At 36.3% G+C, this 26,633-nt stretch overlaps 1 protein-coding gene across 1 annotated transcript; it reads left to right on the forward strand.

The window, feature by feature from the left end:
• Positions 1–11,198: 11,198 nt before the first annotated feature.
• prpf19 (pre-mRNA processing factor 19) lies at positions 11,199–24,476 on the forward strand. The gene is given in 16 exon segments (NM_201467.1): positions 11,199–11,335; positions 11,807–11,956; positions 12,042–12,118; positions 14,656–14,797; positions 14,876–14,949; positions 16,566–16,631; positions 16,718–16,759; positions 16,844–16,918; positions 18,575–18,650; positions 19,243–19,352; positions 19,440–19,595; positions 20,688–20,757; positions 21,175–21,348; positions 23,636–23,718; positions 23,824–23,929; positions 24,038–24,476. Coding segments are annotated over 16 exon segments (1,518 nt in total). The 5' UTR covers positions 11,199–11,316; the 3' UTR covers positions 24,136–24,476.
• Positions 24,477–26,633: the final 2,157 nt, after the last annotated feature.

The following is a 26,633-nucleotide window of genomic DNA, read 5'->3' on the forward strand; positions in this document are numbered from 1 at the left end:
GGGAAGCACACTAACGAAGAGGGTTCCATATATATATATATATATATATATATATATATATATATATATATATATATATATATATATATATATATATATATATATATATTAGTGCTGTCAATTGATAAAAAAAAAATAAACTAATTATTCGCACCTTTTTAAAAAAATTAATCGCGATTAATCGCATTTAAAATACTGAAACTTGTAATTTTGCCTATTTACATGTAAAATTAATGTAAACGCAAGAAAAAAATATTTAAATTCAAAAATTTTTTTTTAAATAGAATTTTTGTTTAACTTGTAACACAGATTTCTTCATGTAAACAACATACCCACAATAAACCATCAAGATCCTGGCTTGACAGCCATATTTATTACAGAAATTAAAACACAGGCATGTTAATGACATTTAAATTTCAAAACAATCAATGTCAATAAAAAAACATTGATTTCCATGTTGGATTCTAAGTGGACTGCAGAAAATGCCAAAATACAGGAATTGCAGATATGGAAAATGAAAAATTATAATAATAAACTATAGAATACAAACTGTTGCACTCATTGTAAAGTTTTATTGCTGTGAGTTGAGAACATTAATTATAGAGTAGAAACAATATTGCTTAATCCTATATTACATTCATCCAGTTGCTAAGACTAGGAGTATCCCGCAAGTGCACAGAGACTCCCAAATGCCCACAAATTAATGATAATTTCTTGCAAACCGGTCGTTAAATACATTGCACACCCCTCTCGCCCCTACTCAGATACGTCGCTCACTCCACCCCTGACACCCCTCAACGGGCCTGACACAGACACACACACATACACAGACACACACACACAACGCGCTACAGACGTTTTGGCCCCAACGGCCTTCCATACTGGAGCAACTCCCCTCAGATTCAACACGCATGATCACGTTCATCAAATTTGCTAAGCGTCCTAAACTAAGCGTCCTAAAGTATTACTGTATTACACAAGTATTCTGATACAACAACACGAAGCATACGCTTTCGTTGCGTTTAATGAGGAAACACGCTAGACTTGGAGGGCTCATGCTGAAAGGCAGAGTAATGCCCTGTCTTTGACAGCTCGCGACTTCACCAGACGTTCTAAGTACATTTACATAAGACACCAATACTCCGATTTTAATATGATTAAGATAATACTCTTATTAAAATTCTACCGTGTACCCTTAAAAGGAAGCTTACCTTAAAGGAACACCGAGTCACGAAATGCAGAGGATTTTCTTTCTGTTCGCCATGCGGTATCAACTTACAACAGAAGTCGAAAGTTAAAAATGAAACACCCAAAATTGCATGAAACTCTGGATAACTTGTGATGCAACTAATTGTTCTATACTGGAACTTGCCTTCAAAAAGTGTTTCCTTGGTCTTATCCACATTTATTGCATGTTGAACACACGTCCACCACAACAGGAAGTAAAAAAACCTGAACTGCGTTAATTGCATTAATTTTTTTTAACGCGTTAATTATTTAAAATTAATCGCATGCGTTAACGTGTTAATTTTGACAGCGCTAATATATATATATATATATATATATATATATATATATATATATATATATATATATATATATTGTAGTGAGCACACTGATGCCACGTCGCCCTGGTCATCGGCGATCGCAAAGGAGCTTTTTCTGCTATGCAGTCGAGTAGGAATTCCAGCAGAGATACTGACCGACCAAGGCACCCCCTTCATGTCCCGGTTGATGGCAGACCTCTGCCACCTCCTCAAGGTAAAACAAATAAAAACATTTGTTTACCATCCACAGACTGACGGCCTTGTAGCGAGGTTTAACAAGACACTGAGGCAGATGCTCCGCCGGGTGGTGGCAGAGGACGGGCGCGACTGGGACCTCATGATCCCGTACGTGTTGTTTGGAATCAGAGAAGTCCCCCAGGCCTCCACAGGCTTCACCCCCTTTGAACTTCTGTTTGGCCGCCAACCCCGCGGGCTTTTGGATGTGGCTCGTCAGGCTTGGGAGCAAGAGCCAGCCCCCCAACGGTCGGTGATCGAGCACGTACGGGACATGAGAGAACGCATTGAGAAAGTCATGCCCATTGTCAAACAACACCTGACCGAAGCCCCGCGCACCCAGCAGAGATTATATAACCGGCCCGCCCAACCCAGAGAGTTCCACCCAGGCAACAAGGTGATGATTTTGATACCCACCGCAACCTCAAAGTTCCTCGCATCCTGGAAGGGGCCATACATGGTGGTAGAAAGGGTAGGGCCGGTAAACTTTCGAGTCCGTCAGCCGGGACGAAGACGAGAAGTACAGCTATACCGCATCAACTTAATGAAGAAGTGGGTTGCAGCTAGTTGCCTTCTCAGAAGAAAGTTCTCCCGTCGTCCACATAGGTGAGCAACTCTCACCAAATCAGAAGGCGGAGCTGCAAGCCTTGGTTGGTCAGTTCAAGGATGTGTTCTCAGAGAAACCAGGCCGAACCACCATTATCCAGCATGACATCATCACCCCACCTGGCACCATCGTCCGGCAGAGGCCTTATCGAGTACCAGAGGCTCGCCGGCTGGCTAACAATGAGGAGATCCAGAAGATAAGAAAGTTAGGAATCATCGAGCCATCCCGTAGCCCATGGTCCAGCCCTATAGTGATGGTCTCCAAACCTGACGGCACCCTCTGTTTCTGCAACGACTTCAGGAAACTTAATGAAATCTCAAAGTTTGACGGGTACCCCATGCCTCGGGTGGACGAGCTGCTGGATAGGCTGGGTGGAGCCCGATTCATCTCCACCATCGACTTCACCAAAGGCTACTGGCAATTACCACTAAGTGAAAGCGCCAAGGAGAAAACCGCCTTCTCCACACCTGGTGGGCACTGGCAATACCAGGTTCTTCCCTTCGGGCTCCACGGGGCCCAGCCCCACCAGCCATACGCTGCAGCATACTTGGACGACCTTATCGTCCACTCGGAGTCATGGAGAGAACATCTATCCCGGTTACGGAGGGTGCTTCTAGATCTTCGAAGGGCTGGGCTAACAGCTAATCCCAAGAAATGCCACCTGGGGCTAACAGAAGCCAAATACCTCGGGTTCCACATCGGAAGAGGTCTCATACAGCCACAACAAAACAAGGTCAAAGCACTACAAGAAACTTCACAACCCACCACAAAGACCCAGGTACGTGCATTTCTGGGGTTAGCGGGCTTTTATAGATATTTCATACCTAACTTCTCATCCATAGCCAGCCCTCTGACAGACCTGACCAGAAAGGGGCAGCCGGAAAGGATAGGATGGAACATGAAAGCAGATGACGCATTCTGAGCCCTGAAGTCGGCCCTCACATCTTCACTGGTACTGCACGCACCTGACTTCGGCTGCCCCTTCATTCTACAAACAGATGCTTACGACTCGGGCCTGGGCGCGGTCCTCTCCCAGGTCCATGGCGATGAAGAACACCCCATCATGTACGTGAGTCTGAAGCTTACCCCTCCAGAGACCTGGTACGCAACGGTGGAGAAGGAGGCCCTGGCGATCAAGTGGGCAATCCTGGAGCTCAGGTATTATCTCCTTGGCAGGAAATTTACCCTGGTGACCGACCACGCCCCGCTACAGTGGATGGCTACAGCGAAAAATAACAACGCTCGTGTCACCAGATGGTTCCTGTTGCTCCAGGATTTCAACTTCAGCGTACAACATCGAGCCGGGGCCTCCCACGGAAACGCTGACGGTCTCTCAAGGCTCTGGTCAGAATGGGCAGGTCTGTCAAAACAGAAACAGGTTTTCTCCGCAGAAAACCCAGGACGCAAATTCACCCCAGCTGGAACCTCATCAACACCGGATCGTTCACAGCTGGACATCGTCAGCCAGGGAGGCATATAAGCCAGCCCCACACAAGAGGAAGATGAGCTTCATTCTCAGATGACTCCCTGCGCTAATGCTTGTGTCTCTCTGTCTCTCCCACAGCGGACTCCAGCTCGTGACGATCTAGCACCCGATTTCTCACTATCCCTCACCTTCTCCCCGGAGCACCAGAGCACCACTACTAAGAAGAGCACCGTATTTCACCCCTATTCACTTTGTAAATAAAGCACCCTCCGGGGACTTATCTGTAACCAATGCAACTGTGTATGTGTTTTCCCTCTGCCTCGCTACAATATATATAAATATCTACATACACACGTACATAGATATATATTTAAAATAGCGCTGTCACCTGTCACTCCCAGCTCCATCTTCTCACGGAGTGTTCCTCGAGTACCTAACTCATCCCGTCACCCTCTAACAGGAGTCTTCACCGCCCAAATTCTCTTTTCCAGTCTCCTGATAAAGAAGGCCAGCTTGCCCTGTTCCCCGGGCGCCAATATATATATATATATATATATATATATATATATATATATATATATATATATATATATATATATATATATATATGTATATATATATATATATATATGGATTTCGTTTATAGATATATATTTATATAGAGCGCTGTCACTCCCCGCTCTATCTCCAGTCGAAGTGTTCCTCAAGCAGGGCTGGACTGAGGCAAAAAATCGGCCCTGGCATTTTAGGCCAGAGCGGCCCACTAAATTCAATCAAAATGCTATCTATCTATGCACGTCCAATATTTTTATCAACTCATATTCTATAAAACACAAAAGCCATATATATGAAATAAATAAATAAATAAATAAATAAATAAATACAAACTTTAATCTCTAATTTCTGTATACTGTCCATAAAGATATTTGTTGAGTTCTAAAAAATACACTATTCATTCATTTATTTTTCTTCGCATATGTCCCTTATTTATCAGGAGTTGCCGCAGTGGAATGAACTGCCAACTATTCCAGCATGTTTTATGCAGCAGATGCCTTTTCAGCCACAACCCAATATTGGAAATCACCCATACACACTCATTCACACACACTCATACACTACAGCCAATTTAGCTTATTCAATACACTATTCACTCAGCCTATATTCAATAATAAACATAACAAAAACTGCCTGCTAATGCATGGGTAAATCTTCAAAGGGAACAGTGATACATTTTAACCTCTTTCACCTCATCCTGCTTGCTGTTTCACTATCTAAACAATGAAAACATAATATAAGTCAAATTTGTTTCATTTTGATATTATGATTAACAGACACCAAACAGGCTCGTGTAGCTGCATAATTATATGAGCGTCATCTTCACTCTGCATATTTATAACAAAACACGGCTAAAATAAACCTGCCTCCTTTCATTTCCATTGAAAAGAATGAACTTTACCCAGTCTCTTTTGCAGAATATCAGTTTTAATAACCAATAATGGCCATTATAACAGTATAATGTACATTAAATTTAAACGATAAAGGTAAGCAATCAGTCAATGTGCAGAATCAGTGTATGTGGTTACATAAATTAATATATTAGCTTATCTTTGCACTCAGCCAAAACAGTTAACTGAGAACAAGTGATTCAAAGACATAAGAATAGTTAGATAGAGACAACAAGATTAATTCAATATCACGTTTAACAACTATAGTGAGATCAGATCATCCAGCAGGTGAACTGTCTGACATGCACTATACTCTCACCTGGGGTTTATGCTCACCCGCTGAACTTCTGGCTGCAGCTCTTGGCAGAGAGTGTGTGGTCACGTGATTTGCGTTTTTTGCCGTGTACTAGAATGAACGGAGAACTTTTTAGAACCGCTAAATGAAACGCTGGTGTATTTCCCGCGATTTCTCTCCGCCTTCCTTGCGTTTCTTCTCTCTGACACTTGACTATTTTGACAAATACACACAGACGATGCACGCTCACACGGAGTCCAAAATAGGAGTTTGTGATTGGGCCAGCCCAATGTCAATACCGAAAAGAGCCAATGGGCTGCAGAGTGTCACATTGGCCGGCCCGGTCTGTCTGTCCGGAAAAAAAAAGTCTTCTTCGAATTACCCAAGTTATTTTTTAGGGAACTATGGAGACCTACCTGATCTCAGATCCTCTGATATGCTTATTGACCAGGCGGGAGCCCTGGGCTCAAATATCTCCGAGCTCAGGGTTCTCTCCCGGGACAGCATGCCAAACCTGCTATAATGCTAAGCATATCTAAGTGGGAACTCCTGAAGTGAAGTTTCACAAACTAATTTCGAGAGGAGCATGTGATATGATTGAGCACAGCTGGTCACTCATTTGTAATCAGTAATAGTCCAATCCGAGTAATCCTAGCTTACAATAAATGGATCACTTTCTACCTTTTTTCCCTATCTTCATTTCGGAAGAATCCCCCCTTCCACCCCTTCTCCTCCTTTTTCTCTCCCCTTTCTAAAGGGGGAACTATCGAGACCTACCTCTCCCGGGACAGCATGCCAAAGCTGCTATAATGCTAAGGATATCTAAGTGGGAACTCTTGAAATAAAATTATAATCAAAGTTTTTATTGGAATGGTTTTGAAATGGATCAAACAAAAAGTTTTGAAATGGATAAAGTTCACAGTACTCATATAGATTAGTCATTAATCTATGGTAATCTATGGTTAACTCAAATGGTTTGTAGCATTGTTTCCCTCAAAAGGTTTGAGTTGTTTTAACTTATTTGTTTTTACAGTACTCAGTTGGTTTGAGTTGTCTTCATTTATTGGGTTTTACTGTGCTCAAATTTCTTCATTTATTCAAATTGATTAAGTTCACAGTACTCATTAGAATAAGTTTTTGAAGTTAAATGGTTTGTTGCAATCAGTTTCCTCAAATGGTTTGAGTTACATTAACTTAGGTTTTACAGTGTATCTGGATCTTCGTTTTCATTATGACTCAAGTGACAAATGACCCAAGACTTAATATCATTAATTTTTTTGTTCTCAATACTGTTTTATTGACCTTTCCCAAGATATATTCATCAATAATTGATCAGTCTTCGTCACAAAAGTAACACTCTATTTATATGCACATTCTTTAGTAACATTTCTAGCCTTAATAAACCTACTAGCGGTCAGTCTCTCCCTCTTGGAAGCCTAGATTGAATGTCCTTAAATGTGTGCGGGTTTGCACTATGAACTGTAGGAGAACCGGAGCACCAGGAGGAAACCCAGGTGAACATGGAGGGAACAAGCAAACTCCATACTGAAATGCCAACTGACTTAGCCTGGACTCAAACAAGTGGCCTTCTTGCTGTGAGGTGACAGTGCTAACCACTGTGCCACCGTGACACCCCTCCATTGAAAAAACTATATAGTAAAATAAATTTCTATATTTTAAAAAACATGGTGCAGGACAATGTATTTTAATGCAGTGCTTCTTGTGCAATCTGAAACCACTTTACAGAGTATTTCATATCTCAATTAGGCAGTGAAGAGCATTGATTTTTCAAGAAACAGATCTCAAACTTGGGGTTTTGTAATGAAACGACAGTTCAGATTCCTATAAACAGCAACATATACACAATAGGGCTGGGCAATAAATCGGAAAGTAATCGAAATCGACATTCAGAATTCATAATTAATCTAATTTTCCCAAGTCAATTTTTTCAATTATTTTCCCAAAAATGTGTAGAGAATGTGACCCCCCTTACTTATTATATTATGATTTATACTTGTTATAATATTATGATCTAAGGCGACGCAGTGGCGCAGTAGGTAGTGCTGTCGCTCTAACAGCAAGAAGGTTGCTGATTCGAGCTTCGGCTGGTTCACTTGTCGTTTCTGTGTGGAGTTTACATGTTCTTCCTGTGTTTGTGTGGGTTTCCTCCGGGTGCTCCGGTTTCTCCGACAGTCCAAAGACATGCGGTACAGGTGAATTGGGTAGGCTAAATTGTCCGAAGTGTATGAGTGTGTATGGATGTTTTCCAGAAATGTGTTGCAGTTGGAAGGGCATGCGCTGCATAAAACATATGCTTGATAAGTAGGCGGTTAATTTCACAGTGGCGACCCCAGAATAATAGACTAACCCGAAAAGAAAATTAATGAATAAAATTATGAAATTATACTTTTGCATGAGTACAGTCCAGCACAGCCTTCGCATACTGCACACCTGTCAAAAAAATGAACTTACACGTCACAATGACGCATAGTGCAAGCTTTGTAATTGGTGGGTTTGGTAGCGTTGATGTTCAATAAATAATCATATAGATTGTAGATAGTATGTGTTTACTTCGATTATTTTAAAATCAAGTAATGTGAGCATATTTACTTTACAAAACCTGTCAGTGAACTTTGAGGAGAGAAAAAAACAAATAAATAAAATAATCATTCATTAATCCAACAGTGCATTTTAGCCTTTTTAAAATTGAGCATTTAATTAACAAACACATTATTTGCTTAACCATAAAACATTCCTTAGTTCTGCAAAAGAAATAAATAAAATAAAATAAAAATAGACAGATTACACAGAATTTTTATGTGTTTTCATTCATTTCTGTCTAGTTGACCACTAGTCTAGTTTTGGCCTTTTATTAGATGTCTATTAGATGTTCATTGACAGACAAATTTTAACTTTGTTGTAGCTAAGACGACTACTGTATGTCTAGACATCTATAAGACATCTATTAAACATCTTTTAAAAACAAAAAAAAATGCTTCCTGGAATTTATCTGTTCTGCGCATGTTGTTTTTTTAATTGATTATTCTGAATTATACAAATGAAATGCAAAATGTTTTTAAATGGTTACAAAATTCAAATCTTACCTTTAATGTTGAAAAGACTGTACCCATGTGTTTCTTAAATAGGTGTAGAGTTGGAAATGTTTTAGAATTTTTTTATAAATGGGCAAAGTATTAAAAATGTCACTGAATTCAAATATTTAGGCATCAAGTTAGACTCAAACCAATTTTAAAACTCATATTAAAAACCTTGCTACCATACTGAGATAATCTAAGAAATTTTAAACATATCAGAGATTCTCTGACGTATAAGGCCTCTGTTATGTATTTAAATACTATGATTGTTCCACATTTGTTGTACTGTATAACGAGCTGGTCTCAGGAAATCATTTTTAATTATACAAGAGAACACTTAAAATTCATGATAAAAAGCCTGCAATCACTGCAATATCTTAAAAAAACATAGTCTCTTATTTTTGATAATATTATTAAATATAACAATGTTTGGCAATGTATTATAATTGTTTTGTTTTTAAAATTATTCACAATCTTTCTGCTCCATCGTTAAAACATTTTTAAATTCCACGTTAGAGAAAACATCTCGAGTGACGCGTTCTATATTAAGAGGGGAATGTTTTGTCCCTATAGACATAATATCTTTTGGTCAATCCTTTTTCATTTATAAAGCCTCAAATCTATGGAATTCTCTCCCAACAGAAATAATCACATGTACAAATTATAAGATGTTTTCACACCTCACTAGGAGGTGGTTTTTGTCAAATCAAATTTGTACACACTGAGTGAGGTGTTTTTGAATTGTCAGTGTTTTAGTTTATATGCAATTATACTTGAATATTTTAAACTGACTTTTTAATTAATTGGATTTTATTGTTTTAATTTTAACCTGTCCAGGGACGGCAGGTGGAAATTATCAATCCTGCTTCAACCTGGCACAATGCATCTTTTCTCTTTAAGGTTAATGTTATCTTTGTGTATTGTCCCTGTTAAATAAATTAATTCATTAATTCATTCATTCAATTATGAATGTAAATGAGCAATTCCATGCAAATGTCAACCTTGCCATGACAAAAATTAACCAAAATATGAAAACCGTTTCTAAGTTTTTGTGAAGGCTTGTATTTTACAGTACTTTGGAAATACTCAAAAATGTCTCTCAATGTTTTTAAACAATTATATTTCATTTACCAAGGTCACACAAGTGACAATTTCACATCGGTCACATCCATAATAGAGAAGTCATATCCATAATGACACTTTTTCCACATAAATGCAAAAATGTCAAATAAAATAAAGTCAATCATCTTTGTTCTAGAGAGACATATTTTATCCTTTTGATTAGCATGGTGTTTTTTGGGTTGTGCAGTTTAATTCACAGAATTTCTACAAATAATGTATACTGCAAATTTGCATATTTGTTTACATCCATTACACATGTTTATTTTCCTCATTTAAAGTACAAAAATTTTTACGGATTAATTTTTTTAGGGTCCCTTAACTCTGTGGTCAGTTGTTCTGAAAAACATAAACAGATATTTCAATATAAATTTAACAAATTTTCTATTTGAATTTATGTTGTGAGTTTTAACTGCAAAAGTCACATCCATAACAGTGGAATTATTCAAATGTTGAAATGTGACTACTGAATGTGAGCGAAGAACATTTTTTAATAATAATAATAATACATTTTATTTATAGGCACCTTTCAGAACACTCAAGGAAACCTTACAGTATGTCACAGGCACTTTATACACACAAGACAGAAGAGTAATAAACATAATATTAATCCAGAAAGTCATTAAAAGCAACCCTGAACAGAAAGATTTTAACCTAAGATTTAAAATTGGAGATAAAGTGCACCTGACAAATATCTAACGGCAGGGAATTCCATAACTGTGGTGCTATGCAGCTAAAAGCCTTGCTACCAAATGATTTCATCTTAAAATTTGGAACTGATAACAGTTCAGCCGCAGAAGATGTCAGTGAGTCTAATGCATTATGTTTTTCTCTTTATGTGTATCCCATTAACCAACAAGTTATATCAAAAGCAACCTTAAGAAATCCAAAAGAAGTCTGAATACATTACAAAATCACAGGTTAATACAAAACATTACAGAAGAGGCTGTTTTTAGCATGTAATTTGTAACAGGTAATTTGTAGGAAATCAATATTATGTATATTATGTATTTATTTAAAAAATATATATATATTCTTCAAATACAGTGAAAGAAAGTCAGAAAAATACAGGCACACTAAACTAAATAAAAATAAACACAAAATCAATGATGAGGAACCTATAATTAATTATGTTGACCACGTGGCAACTGTAGCATTTTCCAGCGTTTTGTAATGACAAGGCGCTCTATTGTTTGTTAATTAATTCTAAGCGCTCCCATTTACATGTTAATTTAACGACGATTGTATCTGTAAAAGGTTATAGTTTTTAGCCAGCAACAGACCTCTCTGAACACATCTCAGTGGTGTTGCAGTGCGCGGCGCCGCCTGTCGAGAGAACACGGGTTTCATTTTTCGCTCTTGGAAGAGTCTGTATCCCATCATGCACCGCTGTTTGAGCGGCACGGCTTCTCAACGTGTTCCGATTCAGGACATGCAGCACCTTGATTCATAAAGAAATCTAAAGCCTTGTGTTGAAAATAAATCAGTAAATGTACTGATTTGATTTCAGCTTTATTTGAGAAGCGGAAGCGCGTCTGTTTGAACGATATGTCTTTGGTTTGTGCTAGTAAGTGAGTTTATTTCTGTTAGCATAAGTGATTAGCAGTGTGCAGCGTTAGCCATTGTTGTGTAATATTAGCAGAAACTTTGGGCTTGAGGAGCTAAACTTTAATAAGCTTGCATTTGCATTTTTTCGATTCTTATACATTTCTACCATTTAAACTAGAAGCTAATATATATTTTGATGGTTTGTGTCGGAATCTTGAACTATTTGGGCAAGCAAAACATTGGCGTTGTGTATGATAGTAATCATGAATATAATGTATCGTAATCTAGAATATTATGTAATAATGTGATGTCGTCATGTTATATGAATATCAAAGGAATTGTTGAATTTAAGTATCACATTATAAAACCTGACACAGACTTCTGGTTAACATTTGCGAAATTATAATGATGTATTTTGTGCTAAAGATTATGGACATGTCATATTTGTAGTCATGAATGAAAGAGAAGTGAGTGTATTTCTCTCTTCCAGTTTCAAACGAAGTGCCGGAGCACCCCTGTGTGTCCCCTGTTTCCAACCAAGTGTTTGAGAGGCGTCTGATTGAGAAATACATAGCGGAGAATGGAGCTGACCCCATCAATGGACAGCCCCTGTCTGAGGAGCAGCTCATTGATATCAAGGGTACAGAGCTACAGATGACACCCATTTCATGAAAGTTTCTGACAATTTATGGTTCTTTTCAAAACACTTGTTTCTTTACTTGTAGTGTCTCATCCCATTCGACCGAAGGCTCCCTCTGCCACAAGTATTCCTGCTATCCTCAAGTCTCTACAGGATGAGTGGGTGAGTCCTTTAACCTGACTGTATGGAGAATAAATAAGTGTTTACATTGGCAAGTTTTTTTTTTTTTCAAATAAAGTTAAACAGTCTGATCATGGGGGTCACTAGGCCATTTTAGTGCGGCTTCTACTGTTAAAGTTCACACCACATCCTCATAAAATTGCTGTTGTGCAACGAGTTTTTCTACAAAATGTTCACCATATGCACGGATTTAGGAGATGTTCACACAGAATGCGTCTTTGCACCAAAAAAAAAAAACAAACAAAAAACGCAGTGCTCAGGAATGGTATAAAACAGTTGACTTTTCAACTTGCTGTAGTAAACAAATCCTGCAATGACTGCCCCACCTTCAAGCTCTTCTTATTGACCCACTGCTCTAGAACAAAATGCAAATGGATTGGTTAATATCAGCTATCAGTCCCTCAGTTCAGATGACAAGAGAGCTACTGCTGTGAAAATGTAAATGTCTGGATACAAGAGAATGAAAATAACATTGACAGATTTTGTTTTAGTACCCACCTAAAATTACAAAAAAATCACACATGTTATTGATCATGTGGTGAATGTTGAAGCACCATTTACACTTTTTTTTAAGAGTGGACAAAAAACTTCCAATGGGTTAAAGTCTGCTATGAAAATGACTAAATTCATTCACCTTAAGCCGGTGGGAGGGAGTTTTCGGGTAGCCACATTTACACATTTTAAACACAAGATGTTCTAACATTTAATCCCTAATTTAATCGTCATGATGCTGTCAGTCATGCACTTATTCCATTTTTTAAAAGAGCATACATTCACTAAGAAAAAGCTGATAATGAAAAGACCGCTATTGCTGTTATGCAAAATAAATTTGTCATTATCATCTGTGATGATAATCTGTGAATCATTGTGATTGAGATAAAAGCACCATGAGCTGGTGTGTCATGACCCAAATCGTGAATGTTTTCTAAGCCTCTGTTTAAGGGTTTTCGTTTATTAAAATTTGGATTAGAGAAGTGGTTATTTTTGTTTATTATTTTTAATGCAAGCAAAAATGTACTTTCATAGAAAAATGTTTAAGCTTGAGCATATTAGCTTATAGGAATGATATTTCTCTCTCTCTCTCTCTCTCTCTCTCTCTCTCTCTCTCTCTCTCTCTCTCTCTCTCTCTCTCTCTCTCTCTATATATATATATATATATATATATATATATATTATATATATATATATATATATATATATATATATATATATATATATGTGTGTGTGTGTATATGTATGTGTATATATATGTATGTATGTGTGTGTATATATCAATCTTTTTAATAACTTACCGCATGTGGAGTCACGTGATTCCGCTCTGTTAAGATTTATATGATTTATAAGATTTATACTTCTGCATCGAATGCATGGATACGGTCCGGCACAGTTAAAATGTTCGTTAAAATGTAACTACATGTCGCACGTTTACACTACATTGACAATGATTGGAAGCTGCTCCAGTGATGACTTGAGATTGCATATTTTCTATTACAATAACATTATTATTTACATTAAAATATTTCTTTACAGAACATTCAAGAAATGCACTGTTTAAAATGTTCTTTACTGGATATGCAAGAGATATGTTATTTACAAGAGATGTAGCTTAATTTTTATTTTTATTATGAAAAAAAATAATAATAATAATTTTGTTTCCAAAAGTGCAAGTTATTTATTTTCACTTTTTTATAAGAAAAAGGTGACTGTTGATTTTAGGCAATGTGTGTTTTAATTTCAGTTGTTCAACGTTGATGTTCAATAAAAATAATCAGAGATAGTAGATAGTGAGAGTTTACTTCAATTCTTTTAAAATCAAGTTATGCACCCTTTGTTCAGAAATCTCTCACTTGTAAAATGTGAGCATATTTACTATAAAAAACTTGTCAGTGAATGTTTTTGGGGACCAAAAATTTTTATAAATAAAATAATTGTTCATTAATCGCAACCAAGTTAAAATGTTGAATCAAATCGAGATATTGATTTTAGGCCTAATTGCCTTTTGGGATGATGTAAAAATGACACATTCAGATGTAACATCAGGATTTGATACAATCATGTACCTTATCTGAAGATATTGTTTATATAAATGTTAAATTGATCGAGTGTATATACATTTTAGTCAAAAGTTTAACATGAATTTGATCTTTTGGCGTGCGCACTACAAATGCAAAGAATCTCCCTTGCACTTTTAGATACTTATATGATATATCTTCGTGCATCAAAATCTACAAGCAGTAAAAATGCCTACCTGTTCCCAAAACAAACCATCTGGCAGAGTCTGTACCATAGACTGGAGAAACAAAATAATCCTGTACCACTTCACTGGGATTTTAGAATGATACGTCCAGTTATTTATGAAATAATTCAACAAAGCCTGCTTATTCTGTGTGCAATATGTGCAATTATACATGCATCATTCAACGTATGAAAAACTTTTCCATTTAATATTTGGTGATTGTTATAAAAGAATGATTATATTTTAGATTAACACAGTTTTTTTCTCTCTCTCTCTCTTTCAGGACGCCGTGATGCTGCACAGTTTTACACTGAGGCAGCAGTTGCAGACAACACGACAAGAGCTTTCTCATGCTCTCTACCAGCATGATGCAGCCTGCAGAGTCATTGCTCGTCTTACAAAAGAGGTCACTGCTGCCAGAGAAGGTAAGAGTGGCATGATTGCTTTCAGGATGAGATGTTGACTGGAATTGTGCCATCACTGACACATTGTTCTGCTTGCAGCTTTGGCTACCCTCAAACCCCAGGCTGGACTGGTCGCTCCACAGGCCGCTCCTGCTTCTCAGCCCGCTGCTGTGGTCAGTAATTTCTTTAGATATTCATAATGTAGCGTGAAAAAAAAAATCTTAATTCACTCATGAACCATAGGTACTTTGAGGTTTTTCAAATAGAAATGGCCACTATTTTTAATGTTATTAGACAGCAATTATAATAATTTTTAAGGTAAAATTTTGTAGCAAGAGTAAACCTTAAAAAACGGTTTTAGATTGTTATTTTTTTGCTTTTTTATTATTTTAGAAATGTGATATTTATAAAGTGTTTAAATGTTTTTGGTAACTGCCTTACCATTTTTATTGAATTTCATTAAATGTAAAAAAGAGGTTGACGATTTTAGATTTTTGAAAGTCGACTTTTATATTATCAAAGTTGAGTCAACTAGTAGCTTTTAGCGTCATCAAAAAAAAACATAAGATGCAAATGTTTTGCAACATGCCACAATTTGCGATTTATTTGCAGGACAGAATATGTTTCCATGCTGTTGGAACGCTCATAACGCGTTGCAAGAACAATGCAACATTACACCAATGACACCATTTTAGTGCAAAACAAATACACTGTCGACTCTTTCGTTATTAATGTAACATTAGCACCCGGACTAAATTTTACTGCGAAATAAATGCAGTTAACACATTGATCACTGCACATTCTAGTAAGAATGTAACAATAACAGATATTTTTGTGCAGAAATAATGCAGCACACAGATTCATGTGACGTTATACATAACGCAGAAAGGACAGGCTATAACATTAAGCCATATTACACTGTCGGAGTCCTAATCAGACTCATATTTTATAAATATTACATTATATTTAATGTATTTTATATTTTATCGCTATGATCATGCGCACTAGAAAGCTGCTCAAAATCCTGCTTAAGTCAGGCGTTTTTTGTGGTCACTGGCTCATTTTAGTTACAGAAGTCTGCTTGCTGTACATCTTCACCAGGTTCACCAATGTTGATGATGTTTACACCTACACAAGCTGTGAAGTTTATCACACCTTTGCGGCTGTGCACTTCACATTTTTTCACAGGTTTGTAGAGGGCAGCAGACAATCACATTACTTTTCAGGGTTGCTTAAACCTAACTGGCACCGATTTAAAGTTCAATACAAGTTCACGTGAATCTTTGACGCTGACATAAAAAATACAGTTAAAAAAATGTATTTTAAATAATCGGAGGGCAGTTTCATTCAGTGACAACATCCGTGCACTCGTGGTTCCACCTTAGTGTGTAAAGCTGCATGTAGTTCTGGTCAAACAACGTGATCTGCACAGTGAGACTAGTCGAAGTTTATCAAAAAGCATCACGGCAGAGCATTAAAGTCAACTAGTTGATTAGTCGACTAGTCAGTGCAACCTCTAATATATATATTAAAAAAAAATTTCTCAAGATTCTGAAAAAAAAATACTTTTAGATTATAATCTCTTTCAAAATGAAAGATGCAGGAAAAAAAAGTTATTTCATATAATGCAGGAATTTATTTCAAAAGTTGAGAATTAATTCTGAGATGAATTGTGAATCCGATATTTATTTATTTTATGGTTTTATGTTCAATTTTAAATGTAAAATAATTCAACCCCCTCATAGCCATAGTACAATGGAGTTAAATATATAATTTTCTGTTTTCATAGGGTGCTGGTGGTGAGGCCATGGAGGTCAGTGAACAGGTTGGAATGACTCCGGAGATCATACAGAAGGTTTGTGAATCCACAAGTATATTCAGCAGTGTTCTCATTGCTCACACATGTACAAAGGGATTCAAAGACTTTTTCTTACATTACAGCTTCAAGACAAGGCCACTGTTCTGACCACCGAGAGAAAGAAGGTAAACGTTTAATTAGCAGTTTGTGGTCACTGTTATTTGATGTGCTTTTCAATGTCTGTAACCTTTTACGTGTTTGTTTTTCAGAGAGGAAAGACCGTGCCAGAAGAGCTGGTCAGAGCAGAAGATCTCAGCAAGTATCGCCAAGTGGGATCCCATGCTGTGAGTATCCAATTTTACACAGTGTGTATGCGTGCATATTTTTGTTTAACATATGTTGTGTAGGCCTGATGTCCACAAAGGTTATATAAGCTGGATGTTTTTTTTCTATATCATAAGAAAACCGCTTCTAAAAAGTGCTACATTTGGTACATTTATTGTTAAAAAAGGTTTAGTTTTTTTCAGAGGTCAATATATTAGGCTCATTAAAAAAATCCATTATGTTTATTTAAGCTGATTTTATACCATTATGGTAGGATTAGTGCTCAAAAAATAAACTATGAAATCCAGCCTGAAATAGGATCAAAATCCAATTTTTTTTTTAAAACTCAAGAAATGATGAGATTGTATGCAGAAGATGACGTTCCGGACACAAAAAAACTCGCACTGAACACTTGCTAAAGGAGAAAAACCCCTAAAATGTCTATATTGCAACAGAAACCAAGCTGTTAAAAATATTCTTGTGCAATGCCCTATTTTTATTGTTATCCGACAACAATTATTGTCTGGAGGGACTTGAAATGTAGTATTTAATTTTAAAATTGTTAAATTTTCATCAAAACTAAATCCTTAAAAAAAAGTTTTAGATTTTTATCTTATGTATTCTCATTATTACTTTGTATTTTTATCTTCTGTATTTATTGCTTTCGATGACTTTTAATTGTTAGAATATTTTTATAATTATAGAAAAGTATTATTTTTTAAAATGTGGTAAACCTGATCTTTTTTTGCCATGATATAGCCATAAAAGCTGATATGGCAATAAATTCAAAATTCTCTCTTTCCATATGTCCTGGTAAAAAAAAATTGCCAAGTAAGCATAAAATTGTTCTAGAAATCCTGTTTTGATCAAATTCTGTGACAGCATCTTTGAAGGCACAGCTATTGGGAAGAAAATGACGTCTGAATCACATTGTGTAAATATCGACTTATATCTTAATCTTAATTGTAAAATCTTAATAAAACTAATACACACTTTTATAGTTATTACCATGTCATATTGTTAGCTGAGAAGCATGCTAACTTTAAACTCTGTTGAATTTAAACTTTTAAAAAAAAATTATTCTCTGTTTAGAAATTAAGATAAAAATCAACAATTTCCACCTCAAAGTTTGACAAATGGAGTTTCTGTCTTAGGCTTGGGCTGGTATAAGATTCTGATGGTATGATAACCTTCACAGTATTATGATTACTCCTCTAAATTGTATTTTTTTAATATCTGGGTAAAAAACTAAAACTTTTCCCCCCTTTGAACACAATATATTTTATGTAAAGAAAGATTTAAAATATTCTGGAACAGTAAACATGTCAGGCTAAGTAATTCAAATAAATCATTGACTTCAGATGTCTTTATTTAGTTTAAAAACACAGATTTCTTTACGATTTAAAATGGGATCTTTGGATCTTTTCTGCTAGAGATACTGTTGTCTTAAAAAAAATGTTACATATACCAAAGGAATGGTATAGCAGAAATTTTTAGCTGGTTTTAAAACTAAAGACTTTTCCAAACTGTGGTATACCTGTGGTAAAACCATTATCCTCCCATGCCTATTCTATGTAAAGTGTTGTGAGTTAGTCTTTCCTTTGATTTAGTTTAGATCGCTGTACAATTTTATTTGAAACATTACATCAAATCAGTTGTTTTGCTCTTTTCAACAGGGTCTTCACAGTGCCAGTGTACCAGGAATCCTCTCTCTGGATCTCTGCCCAACAGACACCAACAAAGTCCTCACCGGTATAATTTCCATTAGTAGTTTGTCAGATGAGTGTTTTGAATGTGTCCTGATTCTTAGAATTTTGTGATGTTACTTACTATTTTGATGAACTGTGTATAATATATCCTTTGTAAGTCCCCCTTTTGGGATGTTACATAAAATGCTGGTAGAAAGCACTTGTGTTGTCACGATACTGAATTGCAGGACCAATTGGTACAGAAATTTTAAAAATGTCCATTTCCCCGCAAACATTTGAGCTCTGTTGAGCATGTACTTAACAACACTCAAATGTTAGTTGGAAATTGAGGTTTTAAACATGTCAGCATCATAACAACACTAGAAAGCACACATTTATGTTTCCAAACCATAAGCATCCCCTAACACAATTCTTGCATGTGTCATCTGCACCCTCTTGGTCACAAATGATTGATCATGCAAGGAAAAATACTGTTGCCCTTTTTTGTTTCTTTTTTTGCAGCTCCTTCCTTTTTGTTGGATTAATTGTGACTGTTTTGCTGAAGTAGAAATAACTAATCTAAAATTAAGATGTAAACAAGGAGAGCTACCACATGGTTCTCTCAAATTAAAACCTCAGTTTGCTACGCTTTCCAGGTGGTGCGGATAAGAACGTGGTGGTGTTTGACCGTCGTGAGGAGCAGATTGTTGCCACCCTCAAAGGACACACCAAAAAGGTCTCATCTGTCATCTACCACCCTGCTCAGGTATGCCATTGCTCTTGTTTTGAATATATAAAATGGTTCCTGGTTTGTATTTAGCTCTCATGTCTCTCCTCTTGTGCTCTTTGTCAGGCGGTGGTGTTCTCAGCATCTTCAGACAGCACTATTAGAGTGTGGTCCGTTACTGGAGGCAACTGTGTGCAAGTGGTCAGGGCCCATGAGTCTGCTGTTACTGGCCTCTCTCTGCACGCTACTGGGGACTATTTACTGAGCTCATCTGAGGACCAGGTAACACACACACACACAATTGTTTTTGTGAATTAAGGGGACATTTTATAGGTTTCCCTTATTTTTACACTGCGCAAACTGTATTTTCTATCACCCTACTCCAACCCTATACCTAAACCTTTTTTTGTAATGTCACTAAATTTAAATGGTCTATTCCAGATGTTGAAGTTATATATTTCTTGTGTGATGCAAGTTGTTTGAAATTTTACTTTCTATTTATATAAAAAAATGCTATGTTTTTTTTATAGCATTGTTTCTCATATTGCAGGTAATACAGAGCAAAAAATTTACTTTTTTGACTTTGTTTTTTTTTTTAAATGTAGTTGCTTTAACTGAGATGCGTGTCAGATGATGTGTTTTGTTGGCATAGCCACTAACCGCCCTGGCATGCCATGAGCTAGTGAAATAAATTGAGTTCATAGCACATTGCTTTCCACATCCATTGTGAAAGCCACTTCACACCTTTCAAATGAGAATCAGCAAACGATGGCCACTTTCTCTTAGAGTGTAAGAAGTTTGTGCAGTGTATGTAGTGTTTTTGATGCGGCCTCTGTGTGTACATTTCCATAGTTACACTTTTCAAGGTTACATTATTTAAACCTCTACATGCATTATTTACTAAAATCTTAAAAAAATTTAAAATAACAGAATTTTGTCTTTGCCATAATTCTTGTCTTGTTTGTTTTTGTTGGCCACAAGTGCTGACGCTTTTGAAGATTTGGGCCAATTTAAGACTATATTTGAGGGAAATATGATTTTAAAGACAATTAAGAAAATTTTTGTAGCTTTGCAATAAAATGTGAATCAAGCATAATTTACAACATTAGCAGTATGCTACACTTACTGGATAAAAGCATTGTCAAAGACTACTTTAGCAGAAACAACCATTTGTCAAATCATGATTTTTTAAAAATTGACATTTTATTTAAAAATAAATAAAATTTCCCCAGAACGAGTGGAAACTGTTGTTGTGGTTTTCCGTTTCACTTCCCATGTAAAAAGAACATGCTTTGTTATTTTTATGGAAGGGAAGTCTCTGTGTAGTTACATTTTTATTCTGTGTAGTTACATTTTTAAATGTTTGTTTTGTAGTACTGGGCCTTCTCCGATATCCAAACTGGACGTGTCCTGACCAAAGTCACTGATGAGACTGCTGGATGTGGTATGTTTTATTATTTTAGCTGCACTGTGTCAGATTTTGAATAAGTGTTTTTTGAATGCTATTTTTATAAGTGTGGAAACTGAAACAAGCTCTCTTTTAGAATTTGTCAAGTTAGGATAAAAATGAAATGTAATGATTTACTTCAAAATATTTCACTCAACATATTTAATACAGGCATTTTGTACATGATTATAAGCCATGTTACAAAAAAAAAAAAGATAGTATTTTTAGGGTAATGACTTCATAAAGTATAAGGAAAAACATTAAAAATTTGATAATAAAATCTTAAAATGTAAAAAAAAAAAAATTCAGTTTGGTACAAAACAGCCAAAAGGACAGCTATGGCCAAGTAGTACTGGTAGGTCTAGTGTTAATTTGTCTCTTCATTTAAAAAGCATTTCTGCCTCATTCTTTCAGCTTTAACCTGTGCACAGTTCCATCCTGATGGTCTGATTTTCGGCACTGGTACGGGCGATTCTCAGATTAAGATCTGGGATCTTAAGGAACGAACCAATGTAGCCAACTTCCCTGGACATTCAGGTCCAGTCACGGCCATTGCCTTCTCTGAGAATGGATACTATCTAGCCACTGGTGAGTCATGTGATCTGTCTGTGTCCATTGTTCAATCTGCATTTTACCTGTTTTCTGAAGTAGTTATTTAAATACTGTTTTACAGTACATTGTTGCAAATCAGCCTTACAGTTATTAATGCAAAAAATGACAGAATTAAGGGCCTCCATCAAATATGATCTGAATCATGCTATAAAGAAGCCATGGTGACTATTTCAGTGTTGATTAAGTTCTGTGTTGTTTAGCAAGTTTTAGTTTACTTCTCTGCAGCTCTAGAGAACTAGAGTTATTACGAAAAAAAACGGAAATTAAAATTATTAGAAAAATGAAACATTACATTTAATGCAGAGGTTTGCTTGAGACATTATAACATCTTACTGTAATTAAGTTCTTAAAGATTATATAAATTCTTACAGTTTATATATTTTTGTAATTTTACTGCATTGCTGCAAAGTAGGTGTTCTGTTTGCTTAACCCTGAACTCTGCGTTGATTAACCCTTAACTTGCTTACTCAAAGTATGTGCACCAAAACTTCTTTTGAGAGTAAGTTCTATTAACAGAACTAGATTAATCATTAGTCATGAATCATTGTTACCTTAAGTGTTTGATGTAGGCTTCTACTGTGTGTATATAATATAATGATAGTGTAGTCCAGTAATATGTGCGTGTCAGGAAGCTGCTGTCAACATCCAGGATAATGAAGTGGATTTGAATTCATGCACACACTTTTTACACTTTCTCTTTTGGAAGTTGTTTTTAATGATTGGTTGGTTTTGCTTCCATATTTGTTAGGGGGGGAATATATTTCTGTAATAAGATTGCATAACCGGTGTATTTTATTAAAAGATAGTAAGATAGTAAGAAGTAAATAATAGTAAAAATAAATTAAACATATTTTGAGTGTTTAACTTACAAAATAAATTAAGAAATAGTAATATTATATGCTAATAATAGTAGAAATTAAGAAATAGTAGAAATTAAGAAACACACACAACCATATATATTAGGCATGGGCTTGTATGAGATTCGGACGCTATGATAACCTTGGTTATGTTCTTTTTAAATGTCTGGGTAAAAACATCAGTTTTTTATACTACTAAACATGTATTTCATTTTAAGAGACATAATATTGTGAAACAGTAAATGTGTCTAATCAATAAAATAAATCATTGATTTCTGGTATATTAGTTTTAAAAACACAGATTTCTTTTAAAAGGCATCTTTGGATTGCATTTTGTCTTTGAATATTTGTAAGCCACTGCACTGTTCAGGTCTATAGTTGGGTGTATCAGTGTTTCTCAATCACATTCTTGGAGGCCCATCAGCTTAGCACATTTTCCATGTCACCTTGACCAAACGCACCTGATTCCAGTCATTAGCTCATTAGCAGAGACTGAAAAACCTGTAATGGGTGTGACAGACATAGGAGAGATCCAAAGCATGCAGTGTTTGTGGTCCTCCAGGATTGTGGTTGAGAAACACTGGTCTATAGGATGTTGATGTATAAGTGAGTTTAAGAGGTAGGTAGTTCAAAAGTTAGGTAGGGGGTGTGGTAGGTTGGTAGGAAGTTTAGTAGGTTGGTAGGAAGTTTAGTAGGTTGGTAGGAAGTTTAGTAGGTTGGTAGCAAGTTTGGTAGGTTGGTAGCAAGTTTGGTAGGTTGGTAGCAAGTTCGGTAGGTCGGAGAAAGTTCGGTAGGTCGGTAGTAAGTTCGGTAGGTCGGTAGTAAGTTCGGTAGGTAGGTCGGAAGTTCGGTAGGTAGGTAGGAAGTTCGTGTGAGAGAGTAAGTCTGAAATAGAGAGAGAGTGGGTGTGAGAGGTTGTTAGGTAGGTAGGTAGGAAGATGGGTAGGTTGGTAGGTAGGACAATTTGGTAGGTAGGCAGTTGGGTATGTAGGTAGGTACAAAGCTAAATGGGTAGGTAGAAAGGTAGTTAAAAGTTAGGCAAGTAAGTAGTTAGGTAGGTTGGTAGGAAGCTAAAGGTAGAGGCTAGGTTGGTAGGAAGTTGGGTTGGTTGGTTGGTAGGTAGGTAGGTAGGTAGATAAGAAGCTAACTAACCCTAAAACGTAACCTGCTGCATATTTAGAGCAATTGTTTCTTACTATAAAAGATATCTTGGTTTTTGGACCTGAAAGCTGCAGTTATTCACTTACATGGCACTTATACGTACATGTCCAATTACCTGCTTTCCGCAGTAGCCCCCAGTTTTTATCATGACAGATGTTAACTCTGAGCAAGCTCTGCCCATTTGGCTCTGCATTGAGTATCACTTGTGTTCACTGTCATGCAAACTACATTTTTTTTGTATGCAGGTGCTCAGGACAGTTCACTGAAGCTGTGGGATCTGAGGAAGCTGAAGAACTTCAAGACAATCACTCTGGACAACAATTACGAGGTCGAATCCCAGAAATATCACTGTCAAATGGTTTTAATCAGTTTGCCAGTTGTTCTGCTTACAGGACGTTTGTCTAATATTTTTGCTGTTTTTTTGATCATGTAGGTCAAGTCCCTGGTGTTTGATCAGAGTGGAACATATCTAGCTGTGGGAGGGTCAGACATCAGAGTTTATATCTGCAAACAGTGGTCCGAGGTCCTCAACTTCTCCGGTGAGTTGAACAACGCTTTGAAGTTTGTCCAAAATTGGGTTTGTTGTTTAATTAAGAGCTTATTCTGTGTCCTCAAACTAATTTAATTTCTTTTTCTTCTTCCTGTAGATCATTCTGGTCTGGTGACTGGTGTGGCTTTTGGTGAACATGCTCAGTTCCTGGCTTCCACAGGCATGGACAGAAGTCTCAAGTTCTACAGCCTGTAACAGAAACAATACTCCCACAACAAATACATCTCTCTGTACGTGTGCATGTGTATACATAGATATGCATTCACTATCATAAACATGGTTGTAGTGATTAATTCAGAAACATTCAGTACACCTTGACTTTGTCACCAGTAAATTCATCTTTTTGTCAATTATTGCTTTAAAACAAATTTTGGCAATAAGGGTTAATGTCAGTTGTTTTTTCGTCTACCTTTTAATCTTTTGATTGTAGGCTGGCAAACTTTGTTAGTGTCCCATGACTTCTCTCTTTTTTTATCCTTCTGTGGACTATCATCAAATGTGAAATAGATTCCAATAAAGTTTAAATTTGTTTTTAATCTATTGTGTATGAATCTGTTGACTCATCGTTTTCATCCATGACAGGCACCAGGGGCCTGTTTCAGTAAGGAGGTTCAACCAACTCTAAGTTTAAACTTGAACTCTGATTTGATTTACAGAGAGATTAAAAACTCAGAGTTTTCAGTTTCAGAATAGCTGATCTGAGTTAGGTCAATCAACATTGAGTAGACCAACTCAAGAGTTAAGTGCGCACACCGCAACTATAAAAAGGCATTATCAATGGAGCGCAGATATTACAATTCACCATGGCAACATCTGAAAAAAAGAGATCACCATTTCTTTCTCCAGCTGAACTTGATGTGCTCATGCAAAGTTACAGCAAATATGACCATATATTTTAAAAAGTAACAATGTAACAGACGGTTAGCGTGGGAAAACATAGCTGCTGTTAATGCTTAGTTTTACATCTAAAGTATTTAAATATTTTAGTATAATAAAAAAGGAATGTAACGTGTGACATTTATAAAAAAAAAAAACATGTTCCCACTTTTATACACGTTGATCAGTTTTAATAGATTTAAAGTGCAGTTGTCTGCCTCTATTATTGTGATAAAGGGTTAATATGGCATTTAGAATGTAAGCAGAACTAAAAAATAGTTTTAGAATGAGTAATAATTCCATTAATTACAGTTCATTTTGAAATATTAACAGTAAAAACAGATTTTACCGCAGTAAAAGTTGTCAATCTTTTTTTATTTAATAAATGTAGCTACTTGTGCCTCAGACGACATTGATGATACACAATGAACGCGTGGGGGCGTTTCAAGCCATGAGACACGGAGAACAGATGCTCTTGACGCTCTGGAGGTAATTAATATACATTAATACTGAAACGGTTAATGCAATTTAGAATGACCAAAACAACGTTTCCGATGTTCTACAGTGTGCTCAGCCTGCTGGTTTGTCCATTCACACACATTTTCATCATCATATATTCTCTTATAACAAACCTTTTTAATGTACATACTTTAATTTGTTAAGTTAAAGTGTTTCCAGCGCAGTTTATGTGCATCTTATTAAATATAAAGTTTATCGTACTCCGTTATGCTCATATTTCATAATGTTTATTTTTAAAAGTTATGTGCATCATGACGTTTCCATCAATCGTTTTTTATACGCATCTCTAAAATGTGCATTAGAATAGATGGGTGGAAATGTAAGGCTAAGGTGAGAAATATAGCTTCGTCTTTAAAAAAAAAATGGAGGACACCGACAGAAACTCGAGTTTAGAGAATAAAACCTGCTCCTGACCAGGTTAAGGTCACAGAGTAAGTTTCACAGAGAGTTTCTAAGGTAACTGACTTTGAGTTAAAGTGACCTCTCTTTCAGACACAGGCTTGACTTACCCTGCTTTCTCGAGTTTGACAAACCTGCCATTTTGAAACGGAAAACCCAGAGTTTCTCTTATTTCAGGGTTAAACTACTCAAGTTTTCATTTAATCTCCTTTCTGAAACGGGCCCCAGGTGGGTAAAACAAGGCATTAATAGGATTACAATGGTACTAATGTAGTCAAACATTAAAAGACCAGTTAATTTACACATTATTGATACAAAATATACAGGGGATAAACAGATTCAATGTTGAATACAAAGTGTTAAATGGTATGTTTTACAGTTGAAAACCATAGTAATTTATAAGTCTGAATGGTGTTTCAGCATAGTCATAGTCTGGGCTTGCCTTTAGTATGCAATAATGTACTGTCAAAAAAGCTCAGAGGCTGTACTTCGTCAGCTGAGGAAGTTCAACCTTCCAAGGGAGCTGCTAAAACATTTCTACACCTCCATCATTGAATCAGTCATCTGCGCGTCAATAACTGTCTGGTTTAGCTCAGCTACATAATCCGACCTCCGAAGACTACGTCAAATAGTTCGGACTGCTGAGCGAATCACTGGTACAACCCTCCCTACTCTACGAGAACTGTACTTATCCAGAGCGAGCAAAAGGGCTGCCAAAATTACTCTGGACCCCTCACACCCTGCACACTGCCTATGAACTTTTACCTTCAGGTTGATGCTACAGAGCACTGTGCACCAGAACAGCCAGACACAGAAACTGTTTCTTCCCTCAGGCAATCCTTCTCATGCAACACTTGATAACAACTTGATAATGTTATACACTTTTATACACATATACA

Source organism: Danio rerio, chromosome 14, assembly GCF_052040795.2.
Source record: "Danio rerio strain M-AB ecotype USA chromosome 14, GRCz13ab, whole genome shotgun sequence".
Classification (NCBI taxonomy): domain Eukaryota; kingdom Metazoa; phylum Chordata; class Actinopteri; order Cypriniformes; family Danionidae; genus Danio; species Danio rerio.